Genomic DNA, 20,542 nt, shown 5'->3' with positions numbered 1-20,542 from the left:
TGTGCTAAATATAGCTCAACAGCACTAAATGGGGGAATTAGGCTGACCTTTTGCTCCTCTGCATCAGCAATGGCCTTTTCTTGGCTCACATTCTCAGTCTGAAACCCTATTTTAGCAATCAAAACTTCAGCATCTTGATTTCTCAGTTGCAGTTCTGCCTCTTCAGAAGCAAGTTTGGATTTTAGATCTTCTACCTACAGGGCAAAAGGTAATGCATTATTTGGGAGTGAGGACGATTAGGTATCACTCTTGAGAGGTTCTACCACATGTGCCCCAAAAAGCTGAAAATGAAAATAAGATTCACATACGTTTCATGGGTCTTAGTACTGAAAGTGTCACCTTTTCCTCTTTTATTTCCATATGACAGCTCCACATTTTAGCTCACACAGGATTTTGATGACTTGGAGAACTTAACAAGAACAGTCTAACTGCACCCACCAGGGACTCCACAGCTCCCTCAGGGTGCTCAAATGTCTGTCCAGTTGCTGGTTTTGTAACCAGGAGTCTCAGCAGTGCAACCAGACTCTGCTGCAGGACTGAGCAAAGGTACAAATGAAAAAGCAAGAGGACATTCTGGAAAATGCTTAGTAATCACTCTGAGCAGACAATTCAAGCAGAGGTTTGCTGAAAGGTTAAGACAGACTCAGAGACTGATTAACAAAGACTACTTGTTAGTTTGATGAAAGAACAACTTACCTTACGGCCTGCCAGGCTAGAAACCTGTATAAATATATCCAGTGACACTATCTTTCCACATGTAATGCAAATGTTTTAAATACCTGCTTTTTAGTTTTTCCCTATCTCTCCAAGCATTTTAGCCTACAGCTCTTCGTGATAAAAAGCTAAATTTTAATCAGAAGGGACTCTCATTGACCTGATCTGGATAGAGGTGATAAAGACGACAAATATTAGAGGCCTTAAACTTTTGTCACACTGAAAGCATTGTTCATCTTGAGCATTGTTCATCTTTGGTGGACTCCTGAATTCTATTACAAAACCTACAAAATGCGTATTTCCAAAATTTGTCCATCTTGAAGTGAGCAGACAAAGCTGTAAAAGTGAATTTGTCAAAACAGATGACTGTAGAGATCCCAAACCTCTCCACTCACTTTATTTTTTCAATGATTTAACTTTACGTGTAGTTCTTTCTGAAAATCTAAACAGTGCTGCATTTGATATTCTCCTCCAGAGCTCCAGAGTACACGGACAGAAATGCTTTAGTGTTCAGGTAGCTGGCTAGATAGGAGCATTCTGCACTTGAAGTTATCAAATTACCATTTGGTCATCATCAAATTAGAATTCAGAGGAAAAAATGTTTTAATCATTTACTGAAAATATCTTATTAAAAATAGACTATAAAAGAGCAGTCATCCTTTTCCACTGACCATTTATTTTTGCAGAGCTTCAGCTTGAAACGTGGGAATAAGCCAGTCAGCTCCCATTGTTAACCGCATTGCAGCAGCGCAAAGCTACAATGCCACGCGAGGATGTAACCAAGCATTTAATTTGCAATCTTCACGTAAAACACAGACTTTCTGCTTGGAATAAAGAAATTCCTTGACTATGGCTTGTCATGAGCAGCTGCACAAAAGACTAAGGAACAGGTTGTGTGGTGGGGAAAGACTTCAAAACAGTCTCCACCCTCTTCTGTCTTTTGGACCAACTAGCCAGAAATGAGCCACAGGCAGAACCACCACCACCACACCCTCTACTCCCCCCCCATCCCCCCCCCAAGGCTGTCCAGACTTTGTCCTTGCTCAAATGGATAAACCCCTCCTTCCACAGCCAGCTAAAAAGCTGAAACAGCTTCCATGTGAAGAAAAAAGTTTCCAAAATTATGTAATTTCAATGAAACACAAAGATGCCATCCTGCAACTAATTGGTCTAGTTAAAAGGTGCAGTCTCAACTATGTTTTATTAGCAATAAAATCCAGATTATTTACAAAGAATGAAAGAAAAGGTTGTGACTTTCACAGATTACCTGAGAAGCTGTTGCCTTCAGCTTTTGTATACCATTCACCAAGTGCTCCATGTGCTCTAACATCCTCTCATGTTTTTATCCCAATAGGCTCTTAAACAGTTCGATTTGGTCCGGGAAACTCATCAGAGTGGTGCAATTGTATCGCCTCTTATTCCGATTGTATTTGGCAATCGGCGTCTTCACACTGGTGTGGGCATAAGCCATGAAATCACAGATGGAGTCCTGGACGAGTGGCTGCACATACCCAAGGAACAAGAACAAATGAAACACAGGAGCAAAGAAATGTTTCAAAAATGTCAGAAAAGGTTATGTTAAAGATGGCTCATTCACAAAAACATTCAGAGTCTACCCAAAACATAATTCTGTCAGCATGTAAAAACTATTAAAACCTAAGTGACTCTCCCCACAACTTTTTTGCATATAAGTTAGTTAATTCTGTGCTGGCATTCGTAAAGTCTTCAGATCCATAGGAGCTAAGTGCTTCACCATGCTTACATTTTCTTAATAAATACCCCTAAAAGCTAAAACCAGAGATGATGTCAGTCTCTATGCTGCCATATGCAGAGTTAAAACCATATTAATTTTCCATTTCACCTCTGGAAATCCTGCGTAAAAAAAATAATAAAAAAATGCTGTATAGGTTAAAAAAATAAATGCAGTTGTTACTGTAATCACGCTGATCTCTATATTCCTTGTATATCATCAAATTCCTATTCAGAGGGAAATGGATTTTTTTATGCCATTAACTTTGGATTGGACAGAACTGGAGTTGGCATTTTTCCCTTCCCCAGATGCTACCCATGCATCAGCCCAAGAAGCACGCCTCCAGCTTAGAGCAGAAGCTGGCAGCACCTTGCAGAAGGGCCCCAGGGCAACCTGTGGGAGTGGAGGAGGGCGCAGGTCAGAAGCTCAGTCAGCTGCGGTGGCTGTACTGGATACCTCACAGAATCATGTGAGCTTTCCTTCCCATTGCGGGAAGGAAAATGCAACAGTGGGACTGGAAAACTCTTTTCATAGACTATATGGTAATCAAAACGGGCTATGTGTATTTAAAATGGCTCCAGGTGGTCATTTAGCTGCATGGTCCTGAGCAGAGGTAAAATCCCTGTCTTTAGAAGGGGAAGGCATGGCTGAGAGCTGAAGCTCAATGGCTCTTTTCCTAAATTTTTGGAAAACCAAACTAGCAAATAGAAGATGCTACTACATTGCTTTGAATTACAGTATACTTTCCTTGGATAAAGGTGTAGTGAGAAACACCCAAAATTAATTTTTGTTTGTTTTAAAGGATTCTATCTACCTATACTATTAGAATATATCCATTTACATGTCTAAACAGGAATACTGTATGTGAAATGAACAGAGAAATATTAAGAAAGCCTATTTAACTCCATCATTGTAACAAACTTTCATTTTGTCCTCTATGACTTCTAGCATACTTAACTTTATAATTTGTGGAGTCACATCTCCCTCATTTTAATGATTATTTATTGCATTCTGTTCAAGATGAACCCAGTTCAATTAATCAAGGGAAGCCTAAAAATCAATTAATATGAATTAAATGAGCTACACCAACTCTTAGGAAAGTCACACATAATTTACCAAAGCATTGTCAATAATGCTTAGAGAACTTTGGGAAAATTGCTCATGAGTAGTTGTTGATGCAGTTAAATGTTTTAAGCCTACATCATTAATATTACAATCAGGCTGGTGCAGAAAGGCTTGCCCTTTTTCTCAGTAAGAAACCTCACTATTTTCTTTTGACTTTAAAAGGCTAGTTTGAAAGAATACATATTTCACCTGTGATTACTACAACAGAAATTAAAGCAAGGACTAAACAAAGAATGATCTGCATTTGGGGAAAGCAGAAATAAATTGTTTTACAAGTTAAAAATAATAGTTGAAGCAAAACCAGCATAAATTCATCTAATATCACACACACACTTCCAAAAAAAGCTGTTTCTAAAAGCAAGACTGGTCAGTAGGATTGGACATTTTATGCAGATTTGACCAGCACTTGGCTTCACACTTAAATCTCTTACGGCCTTTCTCTCCTTTCCCCGTTGTTTATGATACGCACACCCTGCCATACAGATCTTCCTAAGAGAGACAACCTTCTCACACATGATCCTTATGAGAGGTCTCTACTCAGCAACCCTGAAAAGCCCTCTAACAACAGTTTCATTTGTAAATCAGCGAGGGAAGAAGTGGGTTTTGGTAGAGCTGGAAGTGGCCCGAGACAACTTGTCTCAATGGGGCAAAATAACTATTGTTATCGAGCTTAACAAAATGGCACAGCATGGGAGACATGCCGAGCCAGAGAGCAGCTGGTTGTAATTCACACTGTTTTTCAGAAAACACTAATCGTTCCCGAACAGACCTCTTTGATGATTGGTCTTTCCTGCATTTCCAATTTGTCACTTTCTCTTATGATAAGGTCAGCAGTGACAGCACTTCCTGACATTAACAGCTGTGGCTTTTAAAAGGGTCATTGTGGAACTACTAATTGCAGTAATTTCATTAGCATAAATTATTTATTCTGACATTCATTTCTCTTTTTTTTTTTTCCCCTAATACTACATTGTATTTTTCAATATATGCCCATTCAGGGTTGTAGGCAAAGGAAATTATTATTGCTAATTTAGCCTTATTACAAAAAATCAAACAAAAAAGAATTGATGCAGTAAGAAAATCTGATTTAACTGCAGTTCACTAGAAAGTATACCGTAGCTTGAAGCCAATAATGAAGAATAGTGTTCTGAATCAAATTCGATAGTTCCCCAAACTACTGAGCAATAAAGCTATATAAAATCTGAAAGAAACTATAAGGGTGATGCCTGTTCATTCATATACAATCTCGCTATTCTAGGCCTTGCCTGACTGACTTTAAGCGTGCAAAAGTGAAAATTTGAAGTTTCTAAGAGAGCTTAGACAGGAGTTTTGCCTGCGTCGTCCTCCATTTTTTTCCTAAAGATGTAAATCTGTCCTTACCAAATCAAATCATGATAAATCAAGAAAGACCAGCATCCCTGAGCTTGAATGCATCCTGCAGGCCATTATCAAGCCTGGGAGTAACACCAATCCAGCTTCAAAAAGATGAGAAAACTGTGAAGTATATGTGTGTATGGGGAAAAGTATAAAAGGCAAGGGGAGAAGGGAAAAAGTTGTTTCAGACTTCTTTCCCATATCACATGTTGTAAAACACTTTGGAGTATGATACACTAAGAATATAATTAATTTATCCTTGGTATGCTTAATAGTATGTGATGTTTAGTGCTAAAGCACGAAAAAACAGCACGCAAGACAGCAGCAGCAAAATATACATTCAGAGCATATAGCAGAGATGTACACTGAATTTATTTTAAAAGGGATTGATTAAATAATTCTGGTTCTTTTATTCTGTACTCAGTGCTGATATGTGAAAGTAGCTGAATAAGGGAGACTATGTCATGTTGAATACAGAGATGAAATATTTATGTTAAAATACATTAGATCATGTTCTATACCAAATGAGGTATGTAAGTTCATTAAGCTCAGTATATGTATTTCAGTATTGATGCAGTGTTCTTTGCTTGTGCTCTTTTTACATGTAAGTTCAGCAGTTTGAGTACTGAAACAGAAGAGGGCTCTTTTCCTTTATTTTCTCTGAAGGAAACTGAAGACATCCAAATCAATTAAATTTTTAATACTCTCCATTTCCCTCCAACCATCTCTGAACTGACTACCTCTTAACCCACAATTTGGCCAGTGTCCTGAGTGAAAAGGAGAGCACGGGACCTATGTTCCGGGAAGCTTCAGCTGGCACCAGAACTAGGTAGGATCACCACCTCTTTCTGTCCAGATACTTTCATGCAAGGCAGACAGGACTTTCACACCATCCTTCAGAGCAGCTCACCATCTCCCTGCTAAGCTCAGTCTGCAGCCTCCTTCCCCAGATAGTCTGTATCTTCCAGAAAAGTACCTGGACTTGATTTGAAAATACAGAGACGGAGAATGCCAGACTTCCTTCCCAATTCTCACAATCACCTTGATTTTTTCCTGGTTTTCCCTTAGCGTTTAAACCCAGATATTTCCCACACCCTCATCAGGTAGTGACATATCTGTATAGAACATTTAGGAGGAAAAAAAATCATTAGCTTAACATCAAGCTACCGTAATTAAAAATAATATGAAATATAATTATACAGTAAAAAAAAATATAACAATTACTATTTTTTATTTTTATTTTTTTTAATACTGAAACAGGATAATTAAGAGCTAGGTGTCAATTATGCCAAGATAATTACTGATCTTGCACTGCTCTTCATAATGGGCAGCACAGTTATAGTATGTTTCAGGCACACATGAGTTGTTGCTAACAATTTTTATACTAGGAACAAACAAAATTCCTGAGATATCTGAAATGGAGCAAGAGAAACTGTATCAACACAGCAGCACCAGGGCCCAGAAAAGGAGGCCGCCTGCTATAAATCTCTGACAGACCAGAGATGGCAGTCTGCAGCCAATATTCCCTGTACGTTGGGGTGGTCCTTTGCCATCCTGCTCCTCTTACTCTGATAGCCTAATACCTCTGCAACGCTCCTGAACCTGCTCCCTTTACTACCTACCTTCCTGTGACCATTCTCCCTTCATTTCCCATTTATTCATCCTCTATCTACTGTACACCTCTCTCACCTTCCTAGTTCAGTTTTGATCCTCTTCTCCTCCAGTTGAGCCTCTTCTCTTATAGCGTTGTCATAGCGTCTCTTATTTCCACACCTCCTTATGACCTCTGTGCTCTGGGTTCACTTTTTCCATCTTTCCAATTCTTCCTGTCTCCTCCTAATACTTTTTTACATTCTGCTCTCTTTGCTGCTTTTCTATTTGGCTGCACACGCAGGCATGACTCAGGCACCACGTACTGCACCATGTATGTTGATGACACAGAAATCTTCACTCAGGGGCAATACAGCATCATGTTGTTTCATTACCTGCCATTTATTTCACTTGCTGGGAACTGAACAGGAAAGATATCTACTGGGAACAATTAGCACCTATGTGCAAAAGAGACTCATAAATGGTTGCTGACATCAGTGAATTCTTTCCTAAAGAACTGGAATTATATAGAAATATAGTCCTTAACTATTAAAAAAAAAAGTTTCAGTATTAAAAGCCTAAATTCTGATGACCAGATGTATTTTCAAAGGAGCAAAATATAATTAGTTAATGATCAGAAAAAAAAAAATCTATTTCCTTTTTTTCTCCACATTGTCTTAGCAGTTTCTTTAGAAATAAATGGGAATATGCAGATTGGTATCATATTAAAATAAAAAAAAAGGGCAAAAACCCCACATAGCGCACCGGACAGCAAATAGCTCTTCTACTCACACTTCAAATTTTCTGTAAGCTGCTAAAATAAAGCAGGAGGTGCTGGCGGAGAACACAAACGAGCAGGCTTAGCACAGCCCTCTGCTTCCCTTGCAGTCCTATAGGAGGCACCAGCACGCCGCGGAGCAGCCTCTGCCCCTGGCCCGCAGCACTTGCCTGCCCAGACACCTGCAGGCTTTTTATTATTATTATTATTATTATTTTAATTTCCCCCCCCTCACAAAAAGTCACACTCCAGACTGATCAGGAGCAACGAGGGAGTAAGTACCCAGATATTAAAGCTCTAAATGCATTTGTCGTGTGGTTCCAGGGGAAATTTTCACCTGCTTGGTTGCTGAACTGAAGGAAAACTTGCAGCCTTGCTTTAGGTAGCCTGGACTGTGCATTGCAAAATTGGAGCCTCATTGGTACAGCACTAGTATATATATTTTACTATGTTGGGAAGGGTTAAATATATTCTCAACCTATGAAGATCCTAAACATTCTAGAACTAAACGATTCTGCAAAGACGAGTGTGCTATAAATTACAATGCTCTTTTCTTTTTCCACTCACTTCTTTGCCTGTGAGACCTCTCTAAATTCCTCTGAAGGACCGGAACAGTGACATGCCCCAAAAATGCAGCTTCCAGCAGGGTGAGCTTGGACAAAATTGAGGACAACAGGTATGCAAAAAGGGGTGAAAAGAAAGCATTGTATTTTTTTTTTCTTCCTGCTTATTCAGTTATTGATCTTTCAATGATCTCTGTTGCTTTCTTATAAGGCTGACAAGCTGGAGGCTCTGTACCTCGACCCCTTTGGTTCCTCAATGAGCCTCCTGTGGATGGAGCGCAGGGCCTCCTGCAGCCACGGCTGAAGCCAGTCAATAGCCAGGCAGCTCATGATGGCTGGGAACTTCCGAGCTGGGGCTCTCAGCATGCATCCGCTGGGAAGAAACACAGAATGATCTGCAGGGAGGAGGGAGGAAGAGAGGGAGAAAGGAATTACACGGCGAGTGGAGGCCTTCAAAGAAAGGCACGCAGTGAACCATGGCCCCGCGCCAGTGCGAGCCAGCTCGCAGCTGAGGCTCCGAACCAATTTGGCAGCTAATAAATTCAGTCAGCTAGCATTTTACCTTGGGCAAATAGGTATTTACTCCTTTTCCACTGTACGTACACTGCATACTTACCGTTTCTGCCCCGTCCCTCCACGTGGGGATAGTCGCTCAGTTTGATGTCTGTAAGTAGGAATGCAGCCACACGCTTGCACTGGCACGCAGACAGCCAGAAGGCACGCATTCAGATAGTCCCTCTGACGCAAAGCCAGCTCTTGGGTTCCTAAACCTATTCAAGCCACTTCCAGCCATTCTAACACACACTGCAACTCCATTAAAAGAATGTAAAGAAAATGAGATTAGGATCTTGGTTTCTATGTGCATGTTTAGGAGCCATTTTTTACAAAAGGGGAAAGGGATGCCCAAATGAGGCTAAAATAGTCAGAGAAGACTAAATCTGTATTTGGCTTATCCAAGGCAATTCACATTTAAAAAGGATTATTCCAGTCTCTTAGTTGTTATCTGTGGATCTACTTACTGCAGTTAGCACATGTTTTGGCCATTGTGTTTGTTTTTGGTTAATTAGCAAAATGACAGACATCAAGCTGTTAAGATGGGTCTGGACTGTTCTGTCTTAACACTGAAGTGTATAGGACTAATGTCTTATACACTGAATACCATGAAATGAGTTTTTTTTTTTGTTCTTTCTGTACAGGACTTCTCAAATCAAATCATACAGCATTGATATTGTTCATTTCAACACAAAATATCTAAATGGTATCAGAACAGATTATCACTACCCCAACAACCACAAGAGGCAGGACAGTCTTGTTGGGCACACTAAGGAAGTGTTTTTTTTTTTTTTTTCCACCTCTGGAGTAATCTGTAAGTGACATTACATGTTAAGAGAAAACTATCTGGAAGAAAGCTAAGCCAGATGAAAAAGACAGAAGTGCAGAGAGTTGAAAGAAAAGAAGGAAAAAAGGAGGAGGTTGACCTGAGACAATATCTCAATGGGTTTTAAAGCAGTCAGAGAGAAAAAGTGGTGAGTATAGAGTAACAGCGGAAAAAGCTTCTATGCATTCTTGAAAGAAAATGGAAAAGATTTGCTACTATCCTGTAGTTTTTAAAATGCATCTCTGCACTAGAAAACACCAGATAATTTCTGCAATTAAGTTTTGGCTATGAGCAAAGATGATTAAGTTTCAGTAGAGCTGAGTCAAAACACGAAAATCTTTTACCATTATTCAGAAACCCCCTCAGACAGAAAAATGTTTCCTAGGGTATGTATAACTTTGCAAGGCTTGGATTTTATGCTGTACCATAGGCAATCTGCATTGTTATTTCCACTCCTTTTAGAAAAATCAATTAAGAAGTGGTCTTTGGTCACAAGCACTGGTCAGTCTGTATCTCAGAGAAACTTTTTTTCTCATAGCAGCATAAAATGAGTTTTGAGATTATTGAAAGCTTCAGATCAATGACACCATTTTCAGAAGCGTAACAGCAAGAAAAACAGAAATGGTCTATTTCTGTTGGGAATCACAGTGGAAGCAGGAAAGGCAGAAGTGAGAAACAATCTTAAGAGAAAGAAGAGATAGAAAGCTGAAAAAGGGTATGAGGAAGAAGCAAGAAAGGCAAAGAGAAGTAATGATGGACTTCCATGTTGTGGCAGACTGGAAGAGAAATGATACAGATGAAAATTACATGGGGCATAAAATAGAGAAGAATTCACTGAAATCTTTACTGATGGGTGAACCATAAGCATTAAATAAGTTACAGCCCCACTGCACTGTGAGCTAACTGCATGTTCCACTTTTTAAATCCATTTAATTCTTTATGTTTCTAAATGGAGGGTATTCACTAGTCTATTTTCAACATGCTTACCAGCTTCCCATAGCTACAACATCTCACAGTACATTTTTAATCTGTCTCATAAAACCAGATGTGGAAGAATATCTCAAGTTAAAACAGAGTTTTGAATCCCCCTACTGATCTAGTTTATTGTCAGAGAAAAAATACCTCTCTCAGGTGAGCCTAAAATTCTAACCACAGGTGATTTGCACATTGCCTAGAATGTATTTGAGAGTGTGTCAGCAAGAGAAACCAATGGTTTAAAATCAATTGTGGCCTTTGACAAGAATTACAAGCATCAGTGCACATTCTCACATTTGAAAGAAGAATGTCCAATGCTGTCTTCTAGAGTCTCAGCAGAAATATAACCTCTGGTCTATGCTCATGCAAAAAGAAAATGGAGTCTGGGTTGTCCAGGGACAATACAAAGACCAGCCACCTGATCAGTAAGGTGGTCAGAGGTACAGAGAAGATTTCATCTACTTTGAACGTATTCAAGAGAAGCAAATGGCAGAAATATCCACACAGAAGTCCATTCTAGCAAAGTAATGAAATCTGTGATAGAATTTTAGAAAGACCACAGAAAGATCTTGGAACTTACAGCAAGATCTTATCATGCTGATCAGAGAGAGAGACAAACAAGGAAGAAGTAATCAAAAAGATGCAAGAATAAATTGTCTCCACCCCAAAACTCTGAGTTAGAGAAGTAATATAGATGAAGAATCTTCTAGGTCTGTTTCAGGATTCTCAAATACACTAGAAATATCTTTGAACTTTCTGGAGTTTCTTCTCTGTTACACCATAAACCTTTTGATTAGACATTCTCATTCATGTCACCTCAATTTCTGATAAAATTCTAAATTCAGTTATGTTATCAGAAACATAGTGAAAAATGTTCATGTTTGGGGCACCTCATTTTCTCCTCTGATTCCTCTAGCAGCCACCTTCTCAGATCTGCATACCACCCTTGATACAGTAGCAACAGTAGTGGAGAGCCTAGAGATATCTGTCCACCCTTTAATGTTCTTCTTACAAGTGCCCTTGCTGTAGCAGCGGTGCCAAACAGTCTATCACACCTTCAAAGCTGCAAAACACACAGACATGCTGGAAGTTATCTTTTCCACCCTCCTACACTGCTCACTTTGCTCATATTTGGACTTAACCCTCTAAGTATTGGGCTGCAAGAAGAGTCCAAATCAAAGTTTGGGGCTGTTTGCCAAACAGCAATCAGTATTTAGCATTTTCCTTAATTTTGTGCTTTATGTAACATTTTATGCTTCCTAAATATTAAACACAATTGTTTGTATGAATGACTATTATTCCTGCTCTATTTACATCAGTCTTACGTTGAGCTTTAGGGGAGAAGGTACTTTCTCTAATGTCATTTGATGGGAATGATTTAAAAGATCTAGTATCTATAAGGAGCTGCATTAAGTTAAATACACTGCGGATCCTTGAGAAGATAATAGTGGCATTTCAGGATTGCTTACTAACTTTCTGCTAGTCTCTAAATGTCAGATTTAGTAAATCATACCCAGAATCCATCTGTTTGCTCCTTGATCTTGGCCACCCCACCAAAAAAAAATTTGAAAGTTTTAGAGTACATTATAGTAGTATGTTCTAATATTTATTCTAATCTCATGCTTATCCAGCACTAGAGCTCATGTGGATTACCACAGGCTCTCAACACTTCCATAACAAACAAGTAAGGAACAGGGTGTAAACAGACTGATGAGTGAAGGCAGACAGGAGAAAAATGGATGAAGTATCTAGCAAAAGCTGGTAAACATAACAAGTGAATCATTTTCATGCAGACGACCAAGATATAAAAATTACAGTGAGTATCTCATACAGTAATAGAAAGGCTTATGAAGTTCTCCAAGGTAAATCCATTCCTTTCTTTGAAAGAAACATGGATTGAAAGGTACAACACAAGTCTTTCATATGACATTTTTAAGATTTAAATTGGCACAATTGTATAACAAAGACAATCAGTGTGGATGGAGTACTACAGATGTCACTATGTTACTTCTCAGCTCAGCCTCTTCCTGTTGTTCTCAGATATGTGAGCTCTCTAGGTTCATTTAGTGCTTCAAACAAAGCAGGACAGATCTTAATACTTATACAGTATCTTAATACTAACGAACTAAAGAGAGCCACAGCACAGGCTTGACCATTGATCTGATAGAGCCCATCCCATTTAAGTGTCAGCACACTCACTTGCATGGTTTTGTTCCCTGGGAAACTACGTGGTGCTGTGGCAGGAGGAAAGAGCTGTATAGACCAGGAATCACCCCTAGCTGGCTCTGCAATGACACTGCCATTTTGTGAGCAGAGCAAGGGAAAAGCTATGTCACATGGATGCCAGCCATGTCATGACACTAGTCTTCAGCATCACAAAATGGACTTCAAATTTACTAACATAGATATATCCTTAAAAATCAGTTCTCCACAGCACTCAAGATGTAAAGGCCAACATCCAAATAAATAAGTAAAGCTTGGAGCTTTTCATGGAGAAACAGGAACTTCATAAGAGCTTGCCAATTACAGGAGAAGCTGCTTTTTGTGCTACAGAACTTACGAACTCTGAATAGGCTCTCAGCTGTCTAACAGCATAACTGAGCCTTCATTTGCTGGGGAAGCAGTAGCTGCATCTGCCTCTCCCTGGTCCACCTGCCTCCTTGGTGGCAACTGGTTCGTAACTTCAGAAATTATCTGGGAGGTGGGATCGATCTCTTCCCATCACACACCATCTCTTGTACGTTTACTTCCCCATGAATCAGACAAAAATAATCTTGTCTGGGCTAATATTAGTCTAACACAGAACCAGAATCCCTAAAAACGTGTAACTCTGGCTGGAATTAAAACATTCAAGTTGATAGGCATTTATCCCCTTGAAGAAACAACTGTGACAGCTGGCCAAAAGCCAGGCCATGTTGGGGCTGCACAAGTGCCTCTCTGCTTCACAGATGAAAGATATTGTCAGTTGCGAAACAGACCACAAGAAAAAACTAACATACCCTGATGAAAGAGGATTTGGAAATGAAGATAATGATTTAAAAGAAAGGTATTAGTGATAACATTACTAATTACACTACAAGATTACCTGTGGTGATGCGATGCAGGGAACCTGCCTATGTTTTATATTAATTCTGGCTGAAGCATGAAAATGTTGGACTGCTGAGTCCGTTAGAAAATATGGACCCAGCTAAATACTAAGAGGACTATGCAAGGAGGAGAACGTGATAAGGATGTGATGGCTAAAGTAGTTCAGTCCAGTTTGAGTATTGGAAAGGCACTGGAGAAATGGCATTCCCCCCAAACAGGAGAATAATTAGTTCTTATTGCTGGGACTTCACAGCAGCCAGAATTGAGAGACCATAAACTTAGAAAAGCGAGAAAAACAGTCAATGAGGAAACCTGTTCAAGAAAGGGGAGAAAACATTTGTAGCAGAGATCAGCAGCTCATGAAGAAAACTGGCTACACAGAGATTGAATAACTGAGACTCAGTTAGAAAAAAAAGCCACATAATATGTAGGGCTTTATAATGTGTAATAAAGTTTAAGAGCACTGAGGAAACCAAGAGAACTATTAAGAAATGTAGAACTCAGAAAAGTAAAGACCTGAAGAAGCAACTATTTCTCAAGGGCATGGATACGAGGCAAGAACAGCTAATCCTTGCTGTCCTTTGAAGTCCATCTGATTTTGTAATTTGTTTGTTTTTGGCAACCTTTCAACTTTTTCCCCAAACTGGGACCAGGCCTAAACACCTTGGAGCTCACATGGCCTATAGAAACATACTTTTTAAATGTAAACTTTATGGTAAGTTTGCTCTTTCAAGCATTTCATCCTTGCCTTTCTTTCTAAGAAATTATAGTAACTTGCAGAGTATTCAAGAGTGGTTACTGCACAGAGATGTGGCATATTAAAAAAAGTGGACCTCCAGCAAACTGTGAGCCTTAGAAACTTGTTAGCCTATGCAATGGCATACCTTAGCTCTGTCAGTACATTACCACTTACAGTGTTTAGCCATCAGTAGTGTTTGCCTAAGGAGTATTCATATTTTTAATTTATTTCATCGTTCATCACCAAAGCTTTTGAAATCCTCAGGTGCATATACATCCCTGCACACACTTCAGCTGTGAACCCATGTTTTCTAATAGTGCAATCTACTGTCTTCAACTGACATGCTTCCAACTTACACTGACGTAAATTTACACCTACATAAATGGCATGTTCGCAGTATGTTAATATCAGAATTGATTGTAACTTCTAGACTGAAAACAATCAAACAAAAACAACACAAAACCAAAGAGGTATGATGGTCCAAAGAATGGCATTGTATAGCATTGTATAGTTTGGATTCTTGAGCTGGGTTCTGTGTGGATTAGCACAGGATCCTGATTTTTTTTTTTTAAATGAAATGGGAAAATGAGACTATATCACTTCACTAAGGTTCAACATTCTGAAACTAAATTCTCCCATTTTGTTCCCTTTCATGTTTTACTGGTCTTTTACTCTTCAAACCCAGGGAAAGTAGGAGGCAGGAGGTCATCCAGCGCTAACTAAAAGTCCATACAGATGTCTGCCAGTGCGTTAACTCATGAAATTTATGTCTCCTTTAGTACTATAATGTGTCTACTTTGCTTCCTTACAATATGAATAGATATCTCCTGTTCTTGCTTCCAAAAGTGCTAATTTGCACAGTGGGTGGACTGGTGAAATGGTTGCAAGGTAAAAGGCATTTGAAAGCTGGCTTTCAAAAAGCTCTTAAAAAGAAAAACAAAGAGAAAAAATGTAGGGGGGGGTAAGGAAAACACAAAGGGAAAAAAACGGGGAAGAAGAAAATGAAGAGATATTAGACACCATATTTTTCCATTCCTTTCTTTAAAAATGTACACAAGTGCAATGGTCATGAAACATAGACAAATAGTACTGACTAGAAACAGATATACTTAGGGTAAGCACTGCTATTGATCTTGTCACTGAAGTCCAGAAAGGTAAAAACAGTATGAATAAGTCAGACAGAATATGTCACACTAGACAATTCTCCACTGGCTTTTAAGGTCTATAACTTAAAATAAATTTGTGGAGGGATAGAGGTGATGGGAACAAAATTAGGCACAAGAGGGAACATCAGCAAAACTGAAGCAAGAAAGAAAAAAAGAGAAGATGAGCAGGAGAAAAAAAAAAGAGGGAAAAAGTGGTATATTATAACCACTTTAACCTCACAATAACCGCTTTAACCTAATGAAGTTCAACAAGAAGTACCCAAGAAGTACCTCCAGCAGTTTTCTTTGGTGTCTGTCAATCCCACGTCTGGGACTTTTCGACCTCCTGCAATTACACCCTCCACATCTTCATCACTGAACAGATTTGGAACCTCTCCTATGAAAAGACAAAGGGGAAGTTAGGAGAAGCCTTACACAATACACCCAGAGAAATAATCTACATGGTATTTAGCTTGAAGGGGTTGCAACACAACTACAGATATGTTATGATAATAGATCAAGTAACAAAACAGTTTCCTTCCTGTTCCCTTACCTTTTCACCTAAAGAGAACAAATCTTTTTTAAGGGAGAAGAAATAGCATTGCTTCAAAAAGGCAAAAATACTTGCCGATAGGAAATTCACCTTCTAATGGTGTAACCCACAGAATAGTGGTTCTTCCCCCCCCCCTCCCCCCCTTCAGGCTGTTAGAAAAATGTTTTCCAGTTTGCTTGCAAAAAAAATAAATAGCAGTTAAAACCCTTCAAGATGGTCTTCAACTGTATAGCATTTCTTCCTTTCTCCACATCCTCACATTCAGAATCCAGATTCTCTTATTTTCAAAAGATGGGTGAAACTGCGTTACTGTCTGTTACACCCATACAGTCACAAGGAAATTGCTTGAAGTCAGTGAAATCATACCAAAGAAAACATGATATTAAGTGAGAGAGATTCCCATCTCCCCCAAATCAATGCACTTATGCGTGGTAAGCCTTAGCAATTTGTCTCCTCAGCGGGCTATATTCTCTTAGGCAGGTTAGACTCAATGCTCAAGCTGGCTGGGTTGATTTGGCTTCTCTAAAGGTTTCCCTTACAAATACCTGAAAGAAATAATCCCTTCAAAGTTCAGTGAAACCACAGATCATTTGTCTTTGGAGAAGATCTTTCAAGAAATGTGTTGGTCTAATCACCTGATGCCAACAAATCATTAATCAGCACAAGAAAGCGTTCATCTGGAACCTGGGCATCTGTCAGCAAAAACACTGTGGGCATGTTCTTGGCACCAGTCTTGATGCACAAACTGGCAAGATCTACCTGTAAGGAAAGTAAGCAATCATTCATGTTCTGTTAAAACGATACAGAGAAAGCGTGAAATGCATGTTAGTGAATGGCAACGCATTGCTGACTTCTTCCTTTTTTCAGTTTGTTTACATATTGGTAATTTGCTGCATAACATCCAAAGTGAAAGGCAGCTTGCCTCTGTCCTCTGTATCTACTAACAAGCATTGAGGTTTTGACATGACCAAGTGGTGAAGATAAGAACAGGCCACTAATGAAGGAAATCCTCCCATGAATATTCTAAAAATGGATATTGCAGCCCTACTGTCATGAGTCTTTTTTTTTTTTTTTTAAATGAGAAAGCTCTCCTAAATAAATTTACTTAAAGGCTGAGCAGTGAGCTGCTACTTTTTCTGTCAAAACACATTGGTGCTCCAGAGAGGGACATGGGACCATTGTGCTAGCAGCTGTACAAACATATAATCAAAGGCTGGAAAAGATCTCCATGGTCACCTGGTCCAAATGTCCCCCTACCACCAATATCACCCAATAAACCATGTCCCTAAGCACCACGTCCAACCTTTCCTTAAACACCCCAGGGACGGTGACGCCACCACTTCCTTGGGCAACCCAGTCCAATGCCTGACTGCTCCTTCTGAGAAGAAATGTCTCCTCATTTCCAACCTAAACCTCCCCTGGCACAACTTGAGGCCATTCCGTCTAGTCCTATCACTGGTTGTGTGTGAGAAGAGGCCGACCCCCAGCTCCCCACGCCTTCCTTTCAGGTAGTTGTAGAGAGCCATAAGGTCTCCCCAGAGCCTCCTCTTCTCCAGACTAAACAACCCCAGCTCCCTCAGCCACTCCTCACAGGACTTGTGTTCCAGGCCCTTCACCAGCTTTGTAGCCCTTCTCTGGACACGCTCCAGAGCCTTGATGTCTTTCTTGAAGTGAGGGGCCCAAAGCTGAACACAGTACTCAAGGTGCAGCCTCACCAGAGCAGAGTACAGGGGGACGATCACCTCCCTGGTCCTGCTGGCTACGCTATTCCTGACACAAGCCATGATGCCGTTGGCCTTCTTGGCCACCTGGGCACACTGCCAGCTCATGTTCAGCCGAGCATCAGTCAGCACCCCGAGATCCTTTTCCTTTGCACAGCTTTCCAGCCACTCTGCCCCAAGCCTGTAGTGCTGCATGGGGTTGTTGTGGTCAAAGTGCAGGACCCAGCACTTAGCCATGTTGAATCTCATCCTGTTGGCCTCTGCCCATCGACCCAACCTGTCCAGGTCCCTCTACAGGGCCTTCCTACCCTCCAGCAGATTGACACTTCCCCCCCAACTTGGTGTCATCTACAGACTTACTGAGGGTGCACTCAATTCCCTCATCCAAGTCATCAATAAAGATATTAAAGAGGATGGGCCCCAACACCGACCCCTGGGAAACACCACAGGTGACTGGTCACCAGCTGGATTTCACTCCATTCACCACTGCTCTCTAGGCCTGGCCGTCCAGATAGTTTTTAACCCAGCAATGAGTGCACCTATCCAAGCCATGAGCTGCCAGCTTCTCCAGGAGAATACTGTGGGAGACCGTGACAAAGGCTTGGCTGAAGTCTAGGTATACTACATCAACAGCCTTTTCCTCATCCAGCAGGTTGGTTACCTGGTCATAGAAGGAAATGAGGTTGGTCAGGCAGGATTTGCCTTTCATGAGCCCATGCTGGGCCTGCCATCAGTTGTGATGGAGTGTAATTACATTTGAAATAAAGAATAAGGTCAATGCTGACTGATATGAACATATTGCCACATGACCTAGCAGACAGCAAATCCTTGTTTTTTTTTTTTTTTTTTTTTTTTAGCAGAGTATTATAAGTTTCCCACTCAGAAACAGCACAGGTGGAGTGATGACTTGTGCCTACACCTTGCACTGCATATCATTTGCCCTGGGAAAGAGGGCACACTTGAGAGACCATGTAAGATACTGAAGAGTAGTCACCACTTTGCCAAAACAGAACAATGCATACCGCCCCTCTCTGAAAGCTGATGTCTCAGGCTGCAAGGCTAACATATAGCATCTGGGGAGACTGCCAAGCACAAAATTTAGCCATAATCATATCCTCATTCAGCCTTGTCTGAGATTTAGAAGCATTGATTGTTGTACACGTTGAGTGAAGAGGAAGAAAACATTTTGCTCCTTCCATGTTTGCTCACATAGATAAGGCTCAGCCTTGCAAAGCCCTGAGGCCTATAAGCCCGATAAAGCACCTCATTCTACTAACCTTCCTTATCTTTGCATGAGCAGTTTCACTGATTAAATGATTCACATGCAACAAGGACAAAATTTTGCCCTGTGTTCACCCATAGCAGTTTTATTCACTAAATCAATACATGTGCAAAAATTTGTAGCAAGCAGTTAACTTTAACTACCAGAATTTCAAACACATCTTGGTAGTGTGTGATGTATCTGTCTTGGAGGAAGTGAAGAAACTACCAAATTTCTGTGAAACGCATAAACAGACACCAAGATATCCTTTGACCACCCCATTTTTCCCAAGATATCCTTTGACCACCCCATTTTTCAGAGATAAAGAAAATAAGAGGTACAGCTGAAAACCACGTGAACCACAGGGTTTGTTACTGTGAACTATACTGCCTCGCCTGTGATTTTATCAAGCATGTGCAATAACAAAGCAACACATTCTTGAAGTAGTTAACTCTCAACAGACTCAAATAATATCTATCAGTTTACCCTCAGGTCCTGGATTTCATAGTCTTTCTTCAGTGTGATTTGGAAGATCTCCATGGAGTAGATGTATGCTGCCAGCCTTGGCAGGCTTTGTTTACCACTACCACCTACTCCAACCAGAAGTACGTAACCCAGGGACTTCCAGAATATGACCAGTCTGGCAGCTGGTGACAAAAAGTAGTAACATAACGTAGACTTCAGCAACCCTAGCTGCAAACTTTCTCAACTTCTTTTTAGCACATTGAACTTAATGTGTTCACTTTTGTGCCAATGTGCTCCTGACACCCAAAGGTACGTTATGTTCATGTCAGCATTCAGTTTCTTTCCAATATGCGAGCAAGCAGAAAGAGATGCTTTCCTTGGTCAAATGTTGAAGGTAACTGTAGTGGTTTACAATGACCAGAGCTGTCTGGCAGCTCATTCTTTACACTGAGCTGCTCTAAAGCATCATTCCAAGATCCTGACAGATGCTGACTTGCTTCAGGATAAAAAATTAGTTATCTTCAGAATAAAAACCTAGTTAACTTGAAGGGTTGGTTAGCTGGGTCCTAGGAACACATGAGAATTCCACTGGGGGGGGGATGGGGAAGGGGCTGGATATCAACCTCCTCGTTCTCTTAATATCTCATGCCCTGAAAAAAATAATTCTGCCCCCCCCCCCCCCAAAAAAAAAAGAAAAATTGTAAATAAATAAATACAAAAACAATGTACCTAATCTTGATGAACCTAATAGGGAGGTAGAAACCTGTTCAACCCAAATATTACTGGAAGCCAATCCTCTCTGACCTCATGGTAGAATCTTGTCAGCCTTACTCATTATTTCACAATGGAACCATGAAAATAAATGATAAAAGGTGGGGGAAAAAAACACCACAACTTTACAGGATTTAATTTCACATTTACTCTTTGGGGACTGCCAAACTGTAAAGCTAATGTACCGTGCCACTTCATTTGCCAAACTGGGATACTACCCTCGGTCACTAGACTTCAGAGAAGAAGATAATGGCTTACCAACATTTGCGAGCAAAACTGGTGATACCTGAGAAGGCTTCTGTCTGAACTGCTGATGATTATCACATCAACCTCTAAATCGTCAGAACAAGATCTACAGTCCCTATGAAAGATCCATACGATTATCTTTGTAATTTAATCTCTTTGTTAATCCTCTTGGATAGAAACTACTACAATAGACTGCTTTGTCAAGAGCGCCTTCTCTTATATAGTTTCCGCCTGAATATGTGCAAAGTGAAAACAACAATGACATTGAAATTCTAGTCCAACTCAATAAGAAAAGCTTCCATGTTAA

General features: G+C 40.1%; 1 protein-coding gene across 1 annotated transcript in view; it reads right to left on the bottom strand.

Annotated features, from left to right (window-relative positions):
- The window catches only part of DNAH11 (dynein axonemal heavy chain 11), a 100,776-nt gene that overhangs the window by 45,428 nt on the left and 34,806 nt on the right, over positions 1 to 20,542 (bottom strand). Inside the window, 9 exon segments of the mRNA XM_050708440.1 lie at positions 48 to 194; positions 1,982 to 2,215; positions 4,021 to 4,078; positions 8,112 to 8,289; positions 11,241 to 11,270; positions 15,499 to 15,615; positions 16,407 to 16,530; positions 19,240 to 19,369; positions 19,371 to 19,400. Of these exon segments, the coding sequence (XP_050564397.1) occupies positions 48 to 194; positions 1,982 to 2,215; positions 4,021 to 4,078; positions 8,112 to 8,289; positions 11,241 to 11,270; positions 15,499 to 15,615; positions 16,407 to 16,530; positions 19,240 to 19,369; positions 19,371 to 19,400 (1,048 nt within the window).

This window comes from Cygnus atratus, chromosome 2 (genome assembly GCF_013377495.2).
Source record: "Cygnus atratus isolate AKBS03 ecotype Queensland, Australia chromosome 2, CAtr_DNAZoo_HiC_assembly, whole genome shotgun sequence".
Lineage (NCBI taxonomy): Eukaryota > Metazoa > Chordata > Aves > Anseriformes > Anatidae > Cygnus > Cygnus atratus.
Note: the sequence above shows the minus strand (reverse complement) of the source record. Positions and strands in the feature narration are given on the sequence as shown.